Source organism: Sturnus vulgaris, chromosome 3 (assembly GCF_052056855.1).
Source record: "Sturnus vulgaris isolate bStuVul1 chromosome 3, bStuVul1.hap1, whole genome shotgun sequence".
Classification (NCBI taxonomy): domain Eukaryota; kingdom Metazoa; phylum Chordata; class Aves; order Passeriformes; family Sturnidae; genus Sturnus; species Sturnus vulgaris.
The window spans coordinates 112,189,436-112,201,763 of record NC_142245.1 but is presented as its reverse complement, the minus strand read 5'-3'; the positions used below and the strand labels follow the sequence as shown (position 1 = coordinate 112,201,763).

Sequence of the window (12,328 nt, the reverse complement as noted above, 5' to 3'; positions counted from 1 at the left end):
TCACATTCCCCCCTCTCCACTGATGGGAAACAAGTGTTTCCCAGCTTTAAACTGCAAGACAGTAGGGTTAGTTTGGGTATTGGGAAAAAAAAAATCTTCCCTGTGAGGGTGGGCATGCCCTGGCACAGGGTGCCCAGAGAAGCTGTGGCTGCCCCTGGATCCCTGGCAGTGTCCAAGGCCAGGCTGGATGGGCTTTGGAGCAGCCTGGGATAGTGGAAGGTGTCCCTGCCCATGGAAAGGGGTTAGAACTAGATGATCCCTAGAGTCCCTTTGAACCCAAACCATCCCAGAATTTCATGATTAAAAGGAGCACAGGAAGATGCATTGCCCACTGCTCTCCAGAGCTGTTCTGCTCCTCATCCACGAGGGACCCAAACAGTCTGCCCAAGAAAAAGCATGTTTACACCCATTGCCAGAGAGGGAAAGTATAAATATTTCCAAAGCTTTATGAAGGCTGGTACTTACAGTCATGCTTTGAAAGGGAAAGAATAAAGCAAAATATTCAATTAGAAAAATTACTGTAATTGCAGGTTCTATTTTATCCCTCCATTAAAGCAATAAAGTGCCTTGAAATATTGCTGAGCTGGGATACAGAGCTTAGTGCTACTTAACATATTAATATACATCCAGGGGGGTTAATTTAATTTAGATCTGCATGAGGGTCTTCTCTGCTCCCTGGCCCCTATGGTCTCCCCCTACACTTCCAGCTGGATATCCATGCATGCTTCTCCCCTATTCCAAGGGATGGACACCCAATGCTGAGGCTGGACATAAATTCTGACATGTGCCACACACCTCTGGAGTCAGAGGACATCAAGCACATCCATGCACAGCTCCACACACACTGATTCCCAGCTTAAACCGTGTTTTCCTGCCCCTCAAAGCTCTGATGTCTGAGTATTTGATTTTCTGTTGAACAAAAAACGTCCAATTCCTGCTCTCTGAACATCAAACAAAATCCTCTTGGAAATGTAAAATCATCCCATTTTGCTCTAATAGCACATAATTCCCATGGGAAGGGATTTGCTGTTGAAAGTCACTGAGTAAGGAAGTGCTGAGGCTGAAGAAGGGGCTCTTCCTCCCAGCCTTGGCTCTCTCCATGCTTTCTCCACACTACAGTGCCATGAGCTGCACTTTTCTGAATATAACCTCGCTCTTCCCTGCAACAGAAGATAAGTGAATCTTATTTTAGGGAGCCCTTCATCCTTTTAATTAAACAAATTAATATCACTTCTCCGTATCTCATAGCCTCCATTATCTTTTGTGAACTCCAACAATTCTGTTGTAAAGATATATTGAAAAAGCACTAATTGAGATAATCTCTGGAATTCAAGAGTTGCTGTATTTTTAGCCATGTTTTAAAACTATTTTCCCTTTGTTTCTGGAATGCCTCCCATCCTTCCTCCCATGCCAGACTGTTTACATTATTTAAATGCCTTCTGCTTATACCACTCTTTACAATTTTTACTTCAACAACATCGGCCTCCGTTGCTCTTTTTTCCCTCGCTTAGACATAACTGGGATGAATTCCAATCCCAAACTCAAAACCACTCCTGGTGCTTTACTGCTGTCTTCTGTGTTTGGTAGATCAGGCAATGTATTTCTGCCATCCTGTCATCCAGGGCTGCCTGTGTAGGGGTTCCAAGCATGAGGAGTTAAACTGATCTTTTTTTTAACGAGATAAAATGGGAGAATGGTGATTTTTCCAGAGACTGGAACTCTTTGAACTCACAGGGATATGTGACATGTCTCTGCTTTAGGAGATGATCCTGAGCCACCCCACTGAAAGGATGGGGGAGTTCATATCTCCTGGATTTTTTTGGAGAGTTGTCATGCCCAGGGTCCATCAAAGAAGCAAAACATGATCCTGCTCCCTGTCCCTAGAGAAAACCCCACAGAACCCCATGAGCTGAGGGAGGTTCTGGCAGCTGGACATGATCCTCCCTCACTCAGGTTTGAGTTTTTCCCCCAGGTTTAATTAGCAAAGTGATAAAGGCAGCTCCAGCTGCCAGAAGTTTTTGCATCATGGCTCCTGAGGAGTTTTTAGTAAGAGTTCTGCCAAAATGGTGGGGGTTTTATGGGAAACTTCTCCCACACCAAGCAGTCCTGTGAAGGTAGAAAAGGTGATGTAGCTCAGCAGCTGACAGTTTTCCAGCACTGAAAGCTGAGACTTCTGCAGTGTCCATTTAAACCTGTTCACAACAGGCTTGGTTTTCCCAGTGCCCATTCACTGACCATCTCCAGGGCACTGAGAGGCAGCTTTGAGGAGAGATTCCTGTCTTAGTCCTATTTGCCATGGGACAGGGAGAATGTGCCTGTTCCCTGAGCCCATCCTGTACAAAGGGGGGTACTTAAAGAGGCTGTATAAAATAGGGGGAGAGTGACTTTCTATACAGACAGATAGTGCTTGGCCAAGTGGGAACAGTTTTAAACCAAAAGAGGAGAGATTGAGATTAGATATGGGAAAGAAAAATCTTTCCTGTATGGATGGGGAAGCCCTGGCACAGGGTGCCCAGAGAAGCTGTGGCTGCCCCTGGATCCCTGGAAGTGTCCCAGGCCAGGCTGGATGGGGCTTGGAGCAACCTGGGACAGTGAAAGGTGTCCCTGCCCATGGCACGTGGAACAGGATGGTCTTTAATGTCCCTTCCAACCCAAACCATCCTGTGACATGATTCTATTCCATGGTTAACACAGGGATATTTATTTGGTATGCCAAAATCCTGCTGCAGGTAAACCAAATCAGAACGGAGCAGAGGAAGAGGAGATCATGCTAAAGGCTCTGGGCTTGAATACAGGAGGTTTCAACAAAGCTGCCAATTCTGCAAAAGATCTCCTGTGCAGCTGAAGTCACTTAAGGACAGACTGTGAATATTTCAGAGGTGAACCTGAGCTCTCACAGATTTCCAAAAAAAGGAGACATGAGGAGCAGCACAGTCTTCAGGTCCCATTATAGTTTTGGGGACACATTTGAGATGGCCTTTTGCTCTGTTTTTCTGTCTCTTGGCCAAAACTTGATTTTGTTCCTTGTTCAAGATATGCAAGTAAGGAACCAAACCACCCATTTATACTGAAATAACGAAAGTTCATCAGTGAAATTTGTTCAGGGATGGACAAATACCAACTCCTGAGACTCCTCCTCAGCACTCTAAATGTGGTTCTTTTGCTACAGCATTTCCATATAACCAAACACAGGCTAAAACTGGAATACAAGGTGGTAGGAAGTGAAAATCTCAAGTAGAGAGAGTGACAAAAATATAACAATAAAAATCCATCTGTGGAGAGATGCAATGGGCTGCTCCTGGTACACAGCTAAATGCTGAGTCCCACAATCCAGAAGATTTTGGGAGCATCCTTGACACTGCAGCCCAAAGGATATGGGATGTGCCTGATGTTCTGCCCTGCAAAGATCAAGCAATTCCACTCCACAGGGTTAAAAATACAACGTGTTCCTCCCTCCACCAGACTGCTGCTAGGCTGGAGGATTTCCTAAAGATCCTGCTCCTCTGGAAATATCTTTCCTCATTTTCTTGGGATCCTGTTTGGAAAAGCATCTCAGTGCCCTAGAGCACCACAGTATGCTTGGCCATCACTCTGAATCCCAGCACTATCAGAAGAAGGTGGGTCAATGAAGTGACAATATTTGGCACATGTTCTTTGCTTACGCCTTTAATTACAATTTAATTTTCTCTCTAGCAAAGCCTTACTCTGACTCACAATTCCTCCTGCCTAAAAGCTTCCAGGTGTTAAAACACTGCCTTGTACTACTGCTCATTTTCACTACAGTCAGGTGCTAAAAATCAAGTCAGGATTCATGGGAAATAAAGTAAAATGAGCAGAGAGTGAAGTTGTGTGAGGGATCCAGACTTCTCCACAGGTTCACCTTCGTTCCCCAAGGAAAATTACATGTTTCACGTCCCATTTCTGCTCCTTGCAGTCTCAAGGCAGAGCAAGTAGCTCTCCTCCAAAGAGATGCTTTATCACCATCAGTTTTTCCTCCATCCTTTTCATTAAAAGAAAATGCTCCCTGAATAACCTACATTTGTTCCGAGAGGAGAACCACTGCAAGGAATAAAGCTGGCTCAGTGCAGCTGAAAGCAAAATGGAAGTGTCTGGAAAGGTGGAAAATACAGAGCCTGGAATTTTAACACACACAAAATGGTGAACCATCTTTCCTCCTTCCCTTGGCACCCTGCCTCTCCTCCACCAGGAAAGGCACTGTCAGGCTGCCACTGGCATTGGAGATAAAGCCATAGGGAGAGTGGGAAAAAAACAAACAGCTGTTTTTCCTGGAGTTCAGCTTGAACAGCTGAAAAGGGATGTTGTGGTCAAGGACCACATGGGTGGGAGCATTTAGGAAAGCAGCCTGCAACCCAACTTCAAAGGAGTTGACTTCCCTTCCAGTTCTTGGAATCCTGGAGATGCTGTCCCCAAAATAACTTGCAATGGTGTCTTCACCTTGAAAGCCATGGAAATTTTATGCTGGTTCCAGTAAGAACTAAGTCAGGTCACTCAAGCAGTTCTGCTTCCCTTTCCTCCCCTCAAAAAACCAGGGCAGCTGCTGTCACTGCCCAGCCACAGGGCACCACCTCAACAGCATCCAAGAGCAAACCAGTTTCTCCTCCAAATCCCACTCCCCACCTGCCCAAGCCATGCTGTCTCTGCAGAAACACTGGGTCACATGGGATGGGGAGTTGCCAGCAGGTCAGGGCAGGATATTGTTTCTCCCAAGGAAAGGTTTGGTGAAATCTCTGCCCTCCCAAGGCTGGCCCGGCAGATCTGCTCCAACATCTGTGGTTGGACCCCCTCTAGTGGGAACCACTCAACAAAACATGGAGCATCACCACCACTCGCCACCCACAGAGACCCCACTCAAGGGATAAATCCCTTTTTCCATTGTTATTATGATGATTATTATTATTATTATTTCCACTCTCTCACAACCTACACGCTCTGTAGATGTTATTGGACCTCTACACCCACAGCCCAGCACTTCCTTAAGGAGATCCTGCAGAAATGGGGGTGGAATGGGTAAGTTTTTTGGAAGGGAGAACAATCTCGCTGGAAAAAAAAATATAAAAAGTTATACCCCAGACCTGATTTTGTAGGGAGAACATATTTATCATCTATCCCAGAATGTCTTCCTTCTGCCAACTTGTCAAAAGCTGACAAAACTCCATACTATAAAAGCAAGCTGTTAAAACTTGGCTAAAAGGAAAAACTCAGCTGCCAGACAAGCTAACCAGAAAAAGCTGAAAAAAATATTCCAGCGTGCCAGGGAAGGCAGTAAATTTACAGAAAGGCTCTACAGAGCTGAACATCCCAAACCAAGACAAGGAGGCAGCATTAGGTCAGCAGCTTCTGGTTCATCTGCTGTTTGACAAGCAGATGGCTCCCACTTTGAGGGATCTGGGCAGAGAACTTCAGGGTTGTAGAGCTGCCTGTATTTCTAAACTATCCAAAATAATGTGTCTCTAACTCACAACGTTCATCCCAGACAAAGTATTTTAGGGGAGACTGAACCCACTCAACACAAAATGCCACATATTGCATTTAAACCCATTGATTCATCCTTCCACCTCCGAAGATGAACAGCTCATAGATTTGGTCTTTCCACTAATAAAAAAAGATGCCAACTCTCTGCCTAAATGTTAGGAATTTCTCACCATGTACGTACACAAGATAATTTTTAATGTCACAACACTGACAAGGGTTGTTGTGGTTTACTGGGTTTTCTTGCACAAAATGTTTTTCTCCTAGATCTCTCTTCACATCTGTTTTAATAACAAACCCCATAAATAGAGCACACTTATGTCCCAAAACTCACCATCACTGATAGTTTAACAGACACAGAATGATTTCCAGCTGGTCAGCATTCATTTTAGCTCAGCTCCACATCCCGTTAATCCAATGGAATCCAATAATGTTTGCTTTAATAGCACAGCACAACACAAGGGATCGGACTTTCCACTCTAAACCCCCTATTCCAGGGCAGCATCCATGACCCAGTAACCCACTTCCAGCAGAGGTTAAGGAAAGGTACAGCAGACGGGGAAATTCACTACTGTCATTCACACAACCTATGCAACTACTCAAGATACCAAAACTTCTATTTCTCCTGAATTTTCAGAGCTGAACAGCTCCAGCAAAAGCAACAGCCCTGTTTCCATCCTGTTTCCAGCAAAACCACAGCATCCCTCCTCAAGGAACAGCCCTTGGCAGCTTGCACTGCAGCACCTCTGTAATGAGCATAACAAGACCCAGCTGGCATCCTTCACTTCTTGGATAGTCTGGATGAATTGTTTAAGACCTCAAGACAATCTAAGATTTGAGAAGAAAGGTGAATATTGTAGGTTTATGTAGGTAAAAACCCCAGGAGCTGAGCTTTATTGGTGGGAATGGCATTGGAGATCAGACTACTGGCATCCATTTGAGATCAGACTACTTCTAGCAAGAATTCAAAATATATATATATCTATACACACACATATGTTTTTACTATTTTTCCAACAGCCACTATAGACAGACAGTATTAACACATCCTCCAGATCCCAGTTGAACTAAAAAAACACACAAAAACCCCAGGAATATCACTAACCCCCCCCTCACACTTGCACTGCCCCCTCAGCCCTCCTGCCTGGTCACGATCCACCCTCTGAATATAACACAAACAGACAAAGCCCCCATCCAGACTGCTCCAAAACAAGCTGCTTCTCCCACAATCCTGACAAAATGAAGAGACAGCCTTGCTAAAATAAGATCCCGACGTATATTTATATTTCTGCCATAAAATGCTATTTATTCACCATCTTATTGGCGACTCTTCCCAGTATTTACGAGAAGAAGCTGCCACAGGAATTGTGTCATCCCTCAAAATCCAAACGCAGATTTACCTAATGTATTCAGGACGAGAATTCCTGTACTACTCCAACCTGCCTCCCTCCAATTCTCCACGATTTCTCTCCCAGCTGCTGAGCAACACCCACGCCATCCCCTACGTAAGGTACGATCCCGATTACGCTCCATGCAGCGGCAGCGCGGATCCGTGATCCCACAGGGGAACCAGGCTCGGAGCATTACGCACTGAACTTACGCTGTCCTAGGTTTTCCTCCTCCATCCCCACGTCTAAACTTCTCCCCAGCACGCAGAGATTGTGCCACAGGCAAAGGTGGCCAAAGCAGTGCGTTTCAGTGTTAGTCCCATCACCACATCCGAGATTAATTTTAATGGTGTTGGTAATAGCTGTAGTGGGAATGCAAAAAGACACCCTCGTGGAGGCTGCTCCACAGATCCCAGGAAGTTAATTCTGGCTCTGGTCAGATATTGGGAGTCGGCTCCACGCTGTCCAGCACGCCTGAAAGAGCGGGAGCTGGGCACTGGTGGGATTAGAGATCAACAGGAGAGAAAGCTCCCTGATTTCACCTAACGTGATCCGGGCTGCAGCACTCCTTGTCACTTCCCTTTGGCATTCGCAGCCCTGCACAATCTCTGAAGCAAGTTGTTTTCCTCTGCATCAGCATAGCAGGGAAAAGTCTGGGCAACTTGAGCTTTGTTTCTTCCTATTACCCAAAATTCAGCCCCCCACACATGCACTCCCCTCTGTCCCTGCCGGCATCACTTCAGCATCCCCCTCCCCATGCGCTCGCTCAGGCAGGCTGGGGCATGGGGTGTTTGTGCACAGCTAAAACACAACCATTTCTTCTGCCTGACTCCAAGAAAGGAAAAATCCAACTTGCCAGAGGAGCATCTGCATTGAGAACCGCTTTTGCTGACGGGATCAGCACTTGGGAGTACCAGGGGAAGCAGCAGAAAGGGTCGCGGACCAATTTATCATCCTCGCACGCACCACCCGCAGACATCCCCCTCCCGCCACCCCCCAGCCCAAATCCCGGCCGTAAAAAACCCATAAAAATAGAATAAACCCCCAAGCAGAAGTTGAGAACAAATGTGCTTTGAACGCTGCACAAATGACATTGAAGATGCAGAAGAAATATGTATTTGCTGTTGCACTGCATGATCGCATGGGCTTATTTCCCACGTACACATCTCACGCACCCTTCCAACCAGATCCCCTCTCCTCCACCCCCGTGGCTTCTTCAAAAAAAAAAATTTGGGGAAAATAAAATCGTTGATCCCTAAGGATTATTTTAAAAGCTACAAACGCCAAGTGACCCCCATCTGGAGCCTCTTCCCTACAGCCTGACCCATCCGTGGGGTGGAGGGAGTGCAGCCACCACCCCGTGACACAACCCAGAGCTGTCCCTCTACCCCCACCCCAAAATCTCACACCCCTTCCACGTTACCAACCCGCGCCCCAGCTCAGAGGATGCTGGGCCACGCCGGGTTTTTACAGCTGTCCTTACACCACCTCTTTCCGTAAGCCCGACATCTCTGTGGCAGTGTTTGCATCCACAGGCTTTCATCCTGGAGAATCCCTCCCTGCCTCCTCCCACCTCTCTTTTTGGGCAGGATAACGTAATTTCCAGCTCGCACTGAAGGATGCTGTTTTATTCCTGCCGAGCTCGAGGTCACTTCCCAGACCTGTCCTCCGGGCAGTGTCTCCTTCACCCCAGGACCTCTCCCTCCGGCAGGGAACAGTCCCTTATCCCTGACCTTCAGCCCCACCGCCGCCGTCCCCACCGAGGAGGTTTCTCCTTTCTCCAAAGCCACAGCCGAGGCATCACGCTGCGTTTTTCCACTCCCACCGCCCGCTCCTTCGTTTCAGGGGGAGTCAGCGAGCCAGCAGCTCCCGCTCCCGCTGCACTGGCTGGGGAGAGGCTCTCGGGGATGGATGAGACCCTCACTCCTCATCCCTACGGCATCGGTGCCAGGGGGATATCAGCCCTCTGGAACCAGCACATCCCAGTGCTTGGCAGCCACGGCTCCATTCCCCTGCAGACCCTCTCTGGAGCAGCCCCTGCAATTCCATGGGGTCTTTTCCTGGCTCCGGGAGAGGGGTGGTGGGGTGAGTTCCCCCCAGGGCCACAGGACCGACCTCTGCAGCGCTGCCACTGCCAGGGTCACCCCTAGCCTGAGCACCCACCAGAGCAGCTCCATGATACCCTCCCCATCCTGCCCCATGTCTGTGGAGCACCATCTCATTCCCACGGAGCTAGAATCCCTTCCATCCCACACCATGGACACAGTTCTGTGCCCCCTCCAAGCTCTGAGCCCTATTCTCCTCTCCCCAGCCCCACACTCTCATTTGGGAGGACATCTCTGCTCCTTTTGGGGCTCTTCTCAGTGAAGAAGGGGTCACCCCAAATCTCCACGTGCGGAGCACCATCTCATGTCCTGCTTGTACCAACCAACACCACTCTTCCCACCTCAGCCCCACAGACACATTTTGGGGGAACTTCTCTTCCCCTCAAATGTTCCCTCAGCACAAGAGGGACCTTGGCACCTCTTCCACCATGGGGAGCACTGGAAAGGATTCACCTCAGATCATGAGATGACAATGACCCCCATGTCCCCCACCTCAGCCCCCCAAGCTCATCTTATGGGAATTGCTCCTCCCTTTGGGTCTCTCCTCACTCAAAGCTGGAATAACCCCCAAATCTCCTCTCCTTCTCCAAACGGGGAGCACCACACTGACCACCACCACCTCAGACCATCAGGTGACACTGAGCCATGTCCATCTCAGACCACAAGTTGACAGTAACCCCCATGTTCCCCACCTCAGCCAGGGACAGTGACCCATGTCCACCTCAAATCATGAGGTGACACTGACCCCCATGGGTCCCACCTCAGCCAGGGGACAGTGATCCACCTCAAGCCATGAGGTGACACTGCTCTACGTCTGCCTCACACCATGAGGTAACAGTGATGGCCATCTGCTCCACCTCAGCTAGGGGACAGTGACCCACCTCAGCCCATCGAGGTGACACTGACCCCCATCTGCCCCACCTTGTCCAGGGGACTCACCTACATCAAACCATGAGATGACACTGACCCACATCAAACCAGGAGATGACACTGATCCACCTCAAACCATGAGATGACACTGACCCACATCAAACCAGGAGATGACACTGATCCACCTCAAACCACGAGGTGACACTGACCCATGTCCACCTTGGACCAGGAGGTGACACTGACCCACGTCCATCTTGGACCACGAGCTGAGAGCTCCCCACCTCATCCAGGAGACAATGACCCATTTTAAACCAGAGGGTGACACTGATCCATGCCCATCTGGACCACGAGCTGACAGTCACCCACATCCGCCTCAAACCAGGGGCTGACACCCACCTACACGAGCCCCTCCTCGGCCAGCGCACACCGACCCACCTCGGACCACAGGGGACACTGACTCACGTCCACCTTGGACCACGAGGTGACACTGTCCCCCGTCCATCTCAAACCGGGAGGTGACAGTGTCCCCCGTCCATCTCAAACCGGGAGGTGACACTGTGCCCCGTCCATCTCAAACCGGGAGGTGACACTGTCCCTCGTCCATCTCAAACCAGGAGCTGACCCTGCCCCACGTCCCCCTCGCACCGGGCGCTCGCCGCCCCTCCGCGGCCGCGCTCCCCGACCCGGCGCGCCGCCCGCCCCGCCGGGGGCACGGCGGAGTCCCCGGCCGCCCCTTACCTCCAGACCTGCCCCATCTGCAGCAGGTGGATGACGGACTGCCAGACCCAGACGGAGATCCTGCAGAGGCGCTGCGCCCCGGGGGTGGCGGTGCCGCCGGCTCCTCCTACCCCGCCGGCGGGTCCCCCACGCCGGCCCGCGGTCCCCCCCATCATGGGCGGCCCGCGGCTGCTGAGCCCCTGCACGGCGCCCAGCCCGCCGCCCGTGTAGTCCTGCACGAACCAGCGGAAGCTCAGGATCTGCACCAGCACCGAGGGCAGCAGCACGAAGGCCAGGGTGAGGCCGCACCACACGTAGTCCCGCCGGCCGTAGTGGTGCAGCGCCAGCCACAGGTCCGTGCCCACATCCCCCACCAGCACCAGCAGCGCCAGCACGATCCACAGGCAGTCCAGCCACGGCCGCTCGGCCGCCTCGCCGCCCTCCGGCGGCCCTTCGGCGGCGGCGGCGGGGGGGCGCGGGGCCAGCGGCTCGGCGGCGGCGGTGGCGGCGGCCCGCCCGAAGAGGTTCCGCAGGCAGGCGCTCCGGCAGCCCCAGTAGCAAGACGACGTGTTGCAGCAGTGGCAGATGTGCAAGGAGCTGCTTGCGCCCGGCTCCTCCGCCACCTCGGCCGCCGCTGCCCCGACGCCGCCGCCCGTGGCCGCCGTCGCCTCGTCCAGGTTGTGCAGCTGGGCGAAGCCGCTGCCGCCGCCGCCGCCGCCGCCGCCGCCATCCGACTTGGCCGCCATCTTGCTGCCGCCGCCGCCGCCGCGTCCCCGGCCCGTTCGCCGGGCGCTCGCTCGCTCTGCCCCCCCCGTGCCCGCTCCCCCCGCCCGCCGCTTCCGGGGGCGGCGCTTCCGCGGCGCGCGGGACGGGCCGGGGCCGCCTGGCGGCGACAGCGACCGGAGCGAGCGGCGCCTCCCACAGCCCGGACAGCGGCCGCCGCTCGGGGATGCTCCGTGCCCCGTCCCACCCGGCCCGGGGAGCTCACGGCGGTGAGGCCTGGAGAACGGGAGGCTTGAGCGGGGACCTCACCGCGATCTGCGACTTTTCCTCGTGAGGGGAAGAGGAGGAGCGCGCTGGGCTCTGCTCCGTGCTGAGCCGGGACGGGAGTCAGGGAATGGCCTGGAGTTGTGTCAGGGGAAGGTTGGGGTGGGTTACTGGGGGAAGGTGCTGATCCCAGAGGGTGACTGGGCACTGGAACAGCTCCTCAGGGAATGGTCACAGCACCAAACCCGAGCTCAAGAAGCACTTGGACAACGCTCTCAGGCACAGATGGGAGTGTTGGGGATGCTCCTGTGGAGGGGCAGGAGTTGGGCTGGATGATCCTTGTGGGTTCCTTGTAGCTCGGTTTATTCTGTGATTCTCTGAACAAACTCTGCCCTCACAGATCTCAACACCCTCACAGGGAAGAATTTCTTCCTAAAATCCCATCTAGCCTTGACCTCTTTCAATTTAAAACCATTCCCCCTTGTCCTGTCACTCCATGCTCTTGTCCAACGTCCCTCTCCAGCTTTCTTGGAGCTCCCTTACAGAATCACAGAATTAGGTTGGAAAAGACCTCTGGCATCACCGAGTCCAGCTGTTAAACCATGGACATGATCATGCCTAAATTGTATCCCCAAGTTCTACATCTAGACATGTTTTGAAAATCTCCAGGGATAGGGGTTCCACCATGAGGTTGCCTTGGGCAGCCTATTCCACTGCCTGACCACTCTTTCCATGAAGAATTTTTCTGAATATCCAATCTAAATCTCTCCT

General features: G+C 51.6%; 1 protein-coding gene across 1 annotated transcript in view; it reads right to left on the bottom strand.

Annotated features, from left to right (window-relative positions):
* XKR6 (XK related 6) overlaps window positions 1-11,356 on the bottom strand; it is a 213,314-nt gene extending 201,958 nt beyond the window's left edge. Inside the window, exon 1 of the mRNA XM_014886503.2 lies at window positions 10,592-11,356. Coding sequence (XP_014741989.2) covers window positions 10,592-11,316 — 725 coding nt within the window. The 5' untranslated portion in view covers window positions 11,317-11,356. The remainder of the gene's footprint in view (window positions 1-10,591) is intronic.
* Between the last annotated feature and the right edge of the window lie 972 nt (window positions 11,357-12,328).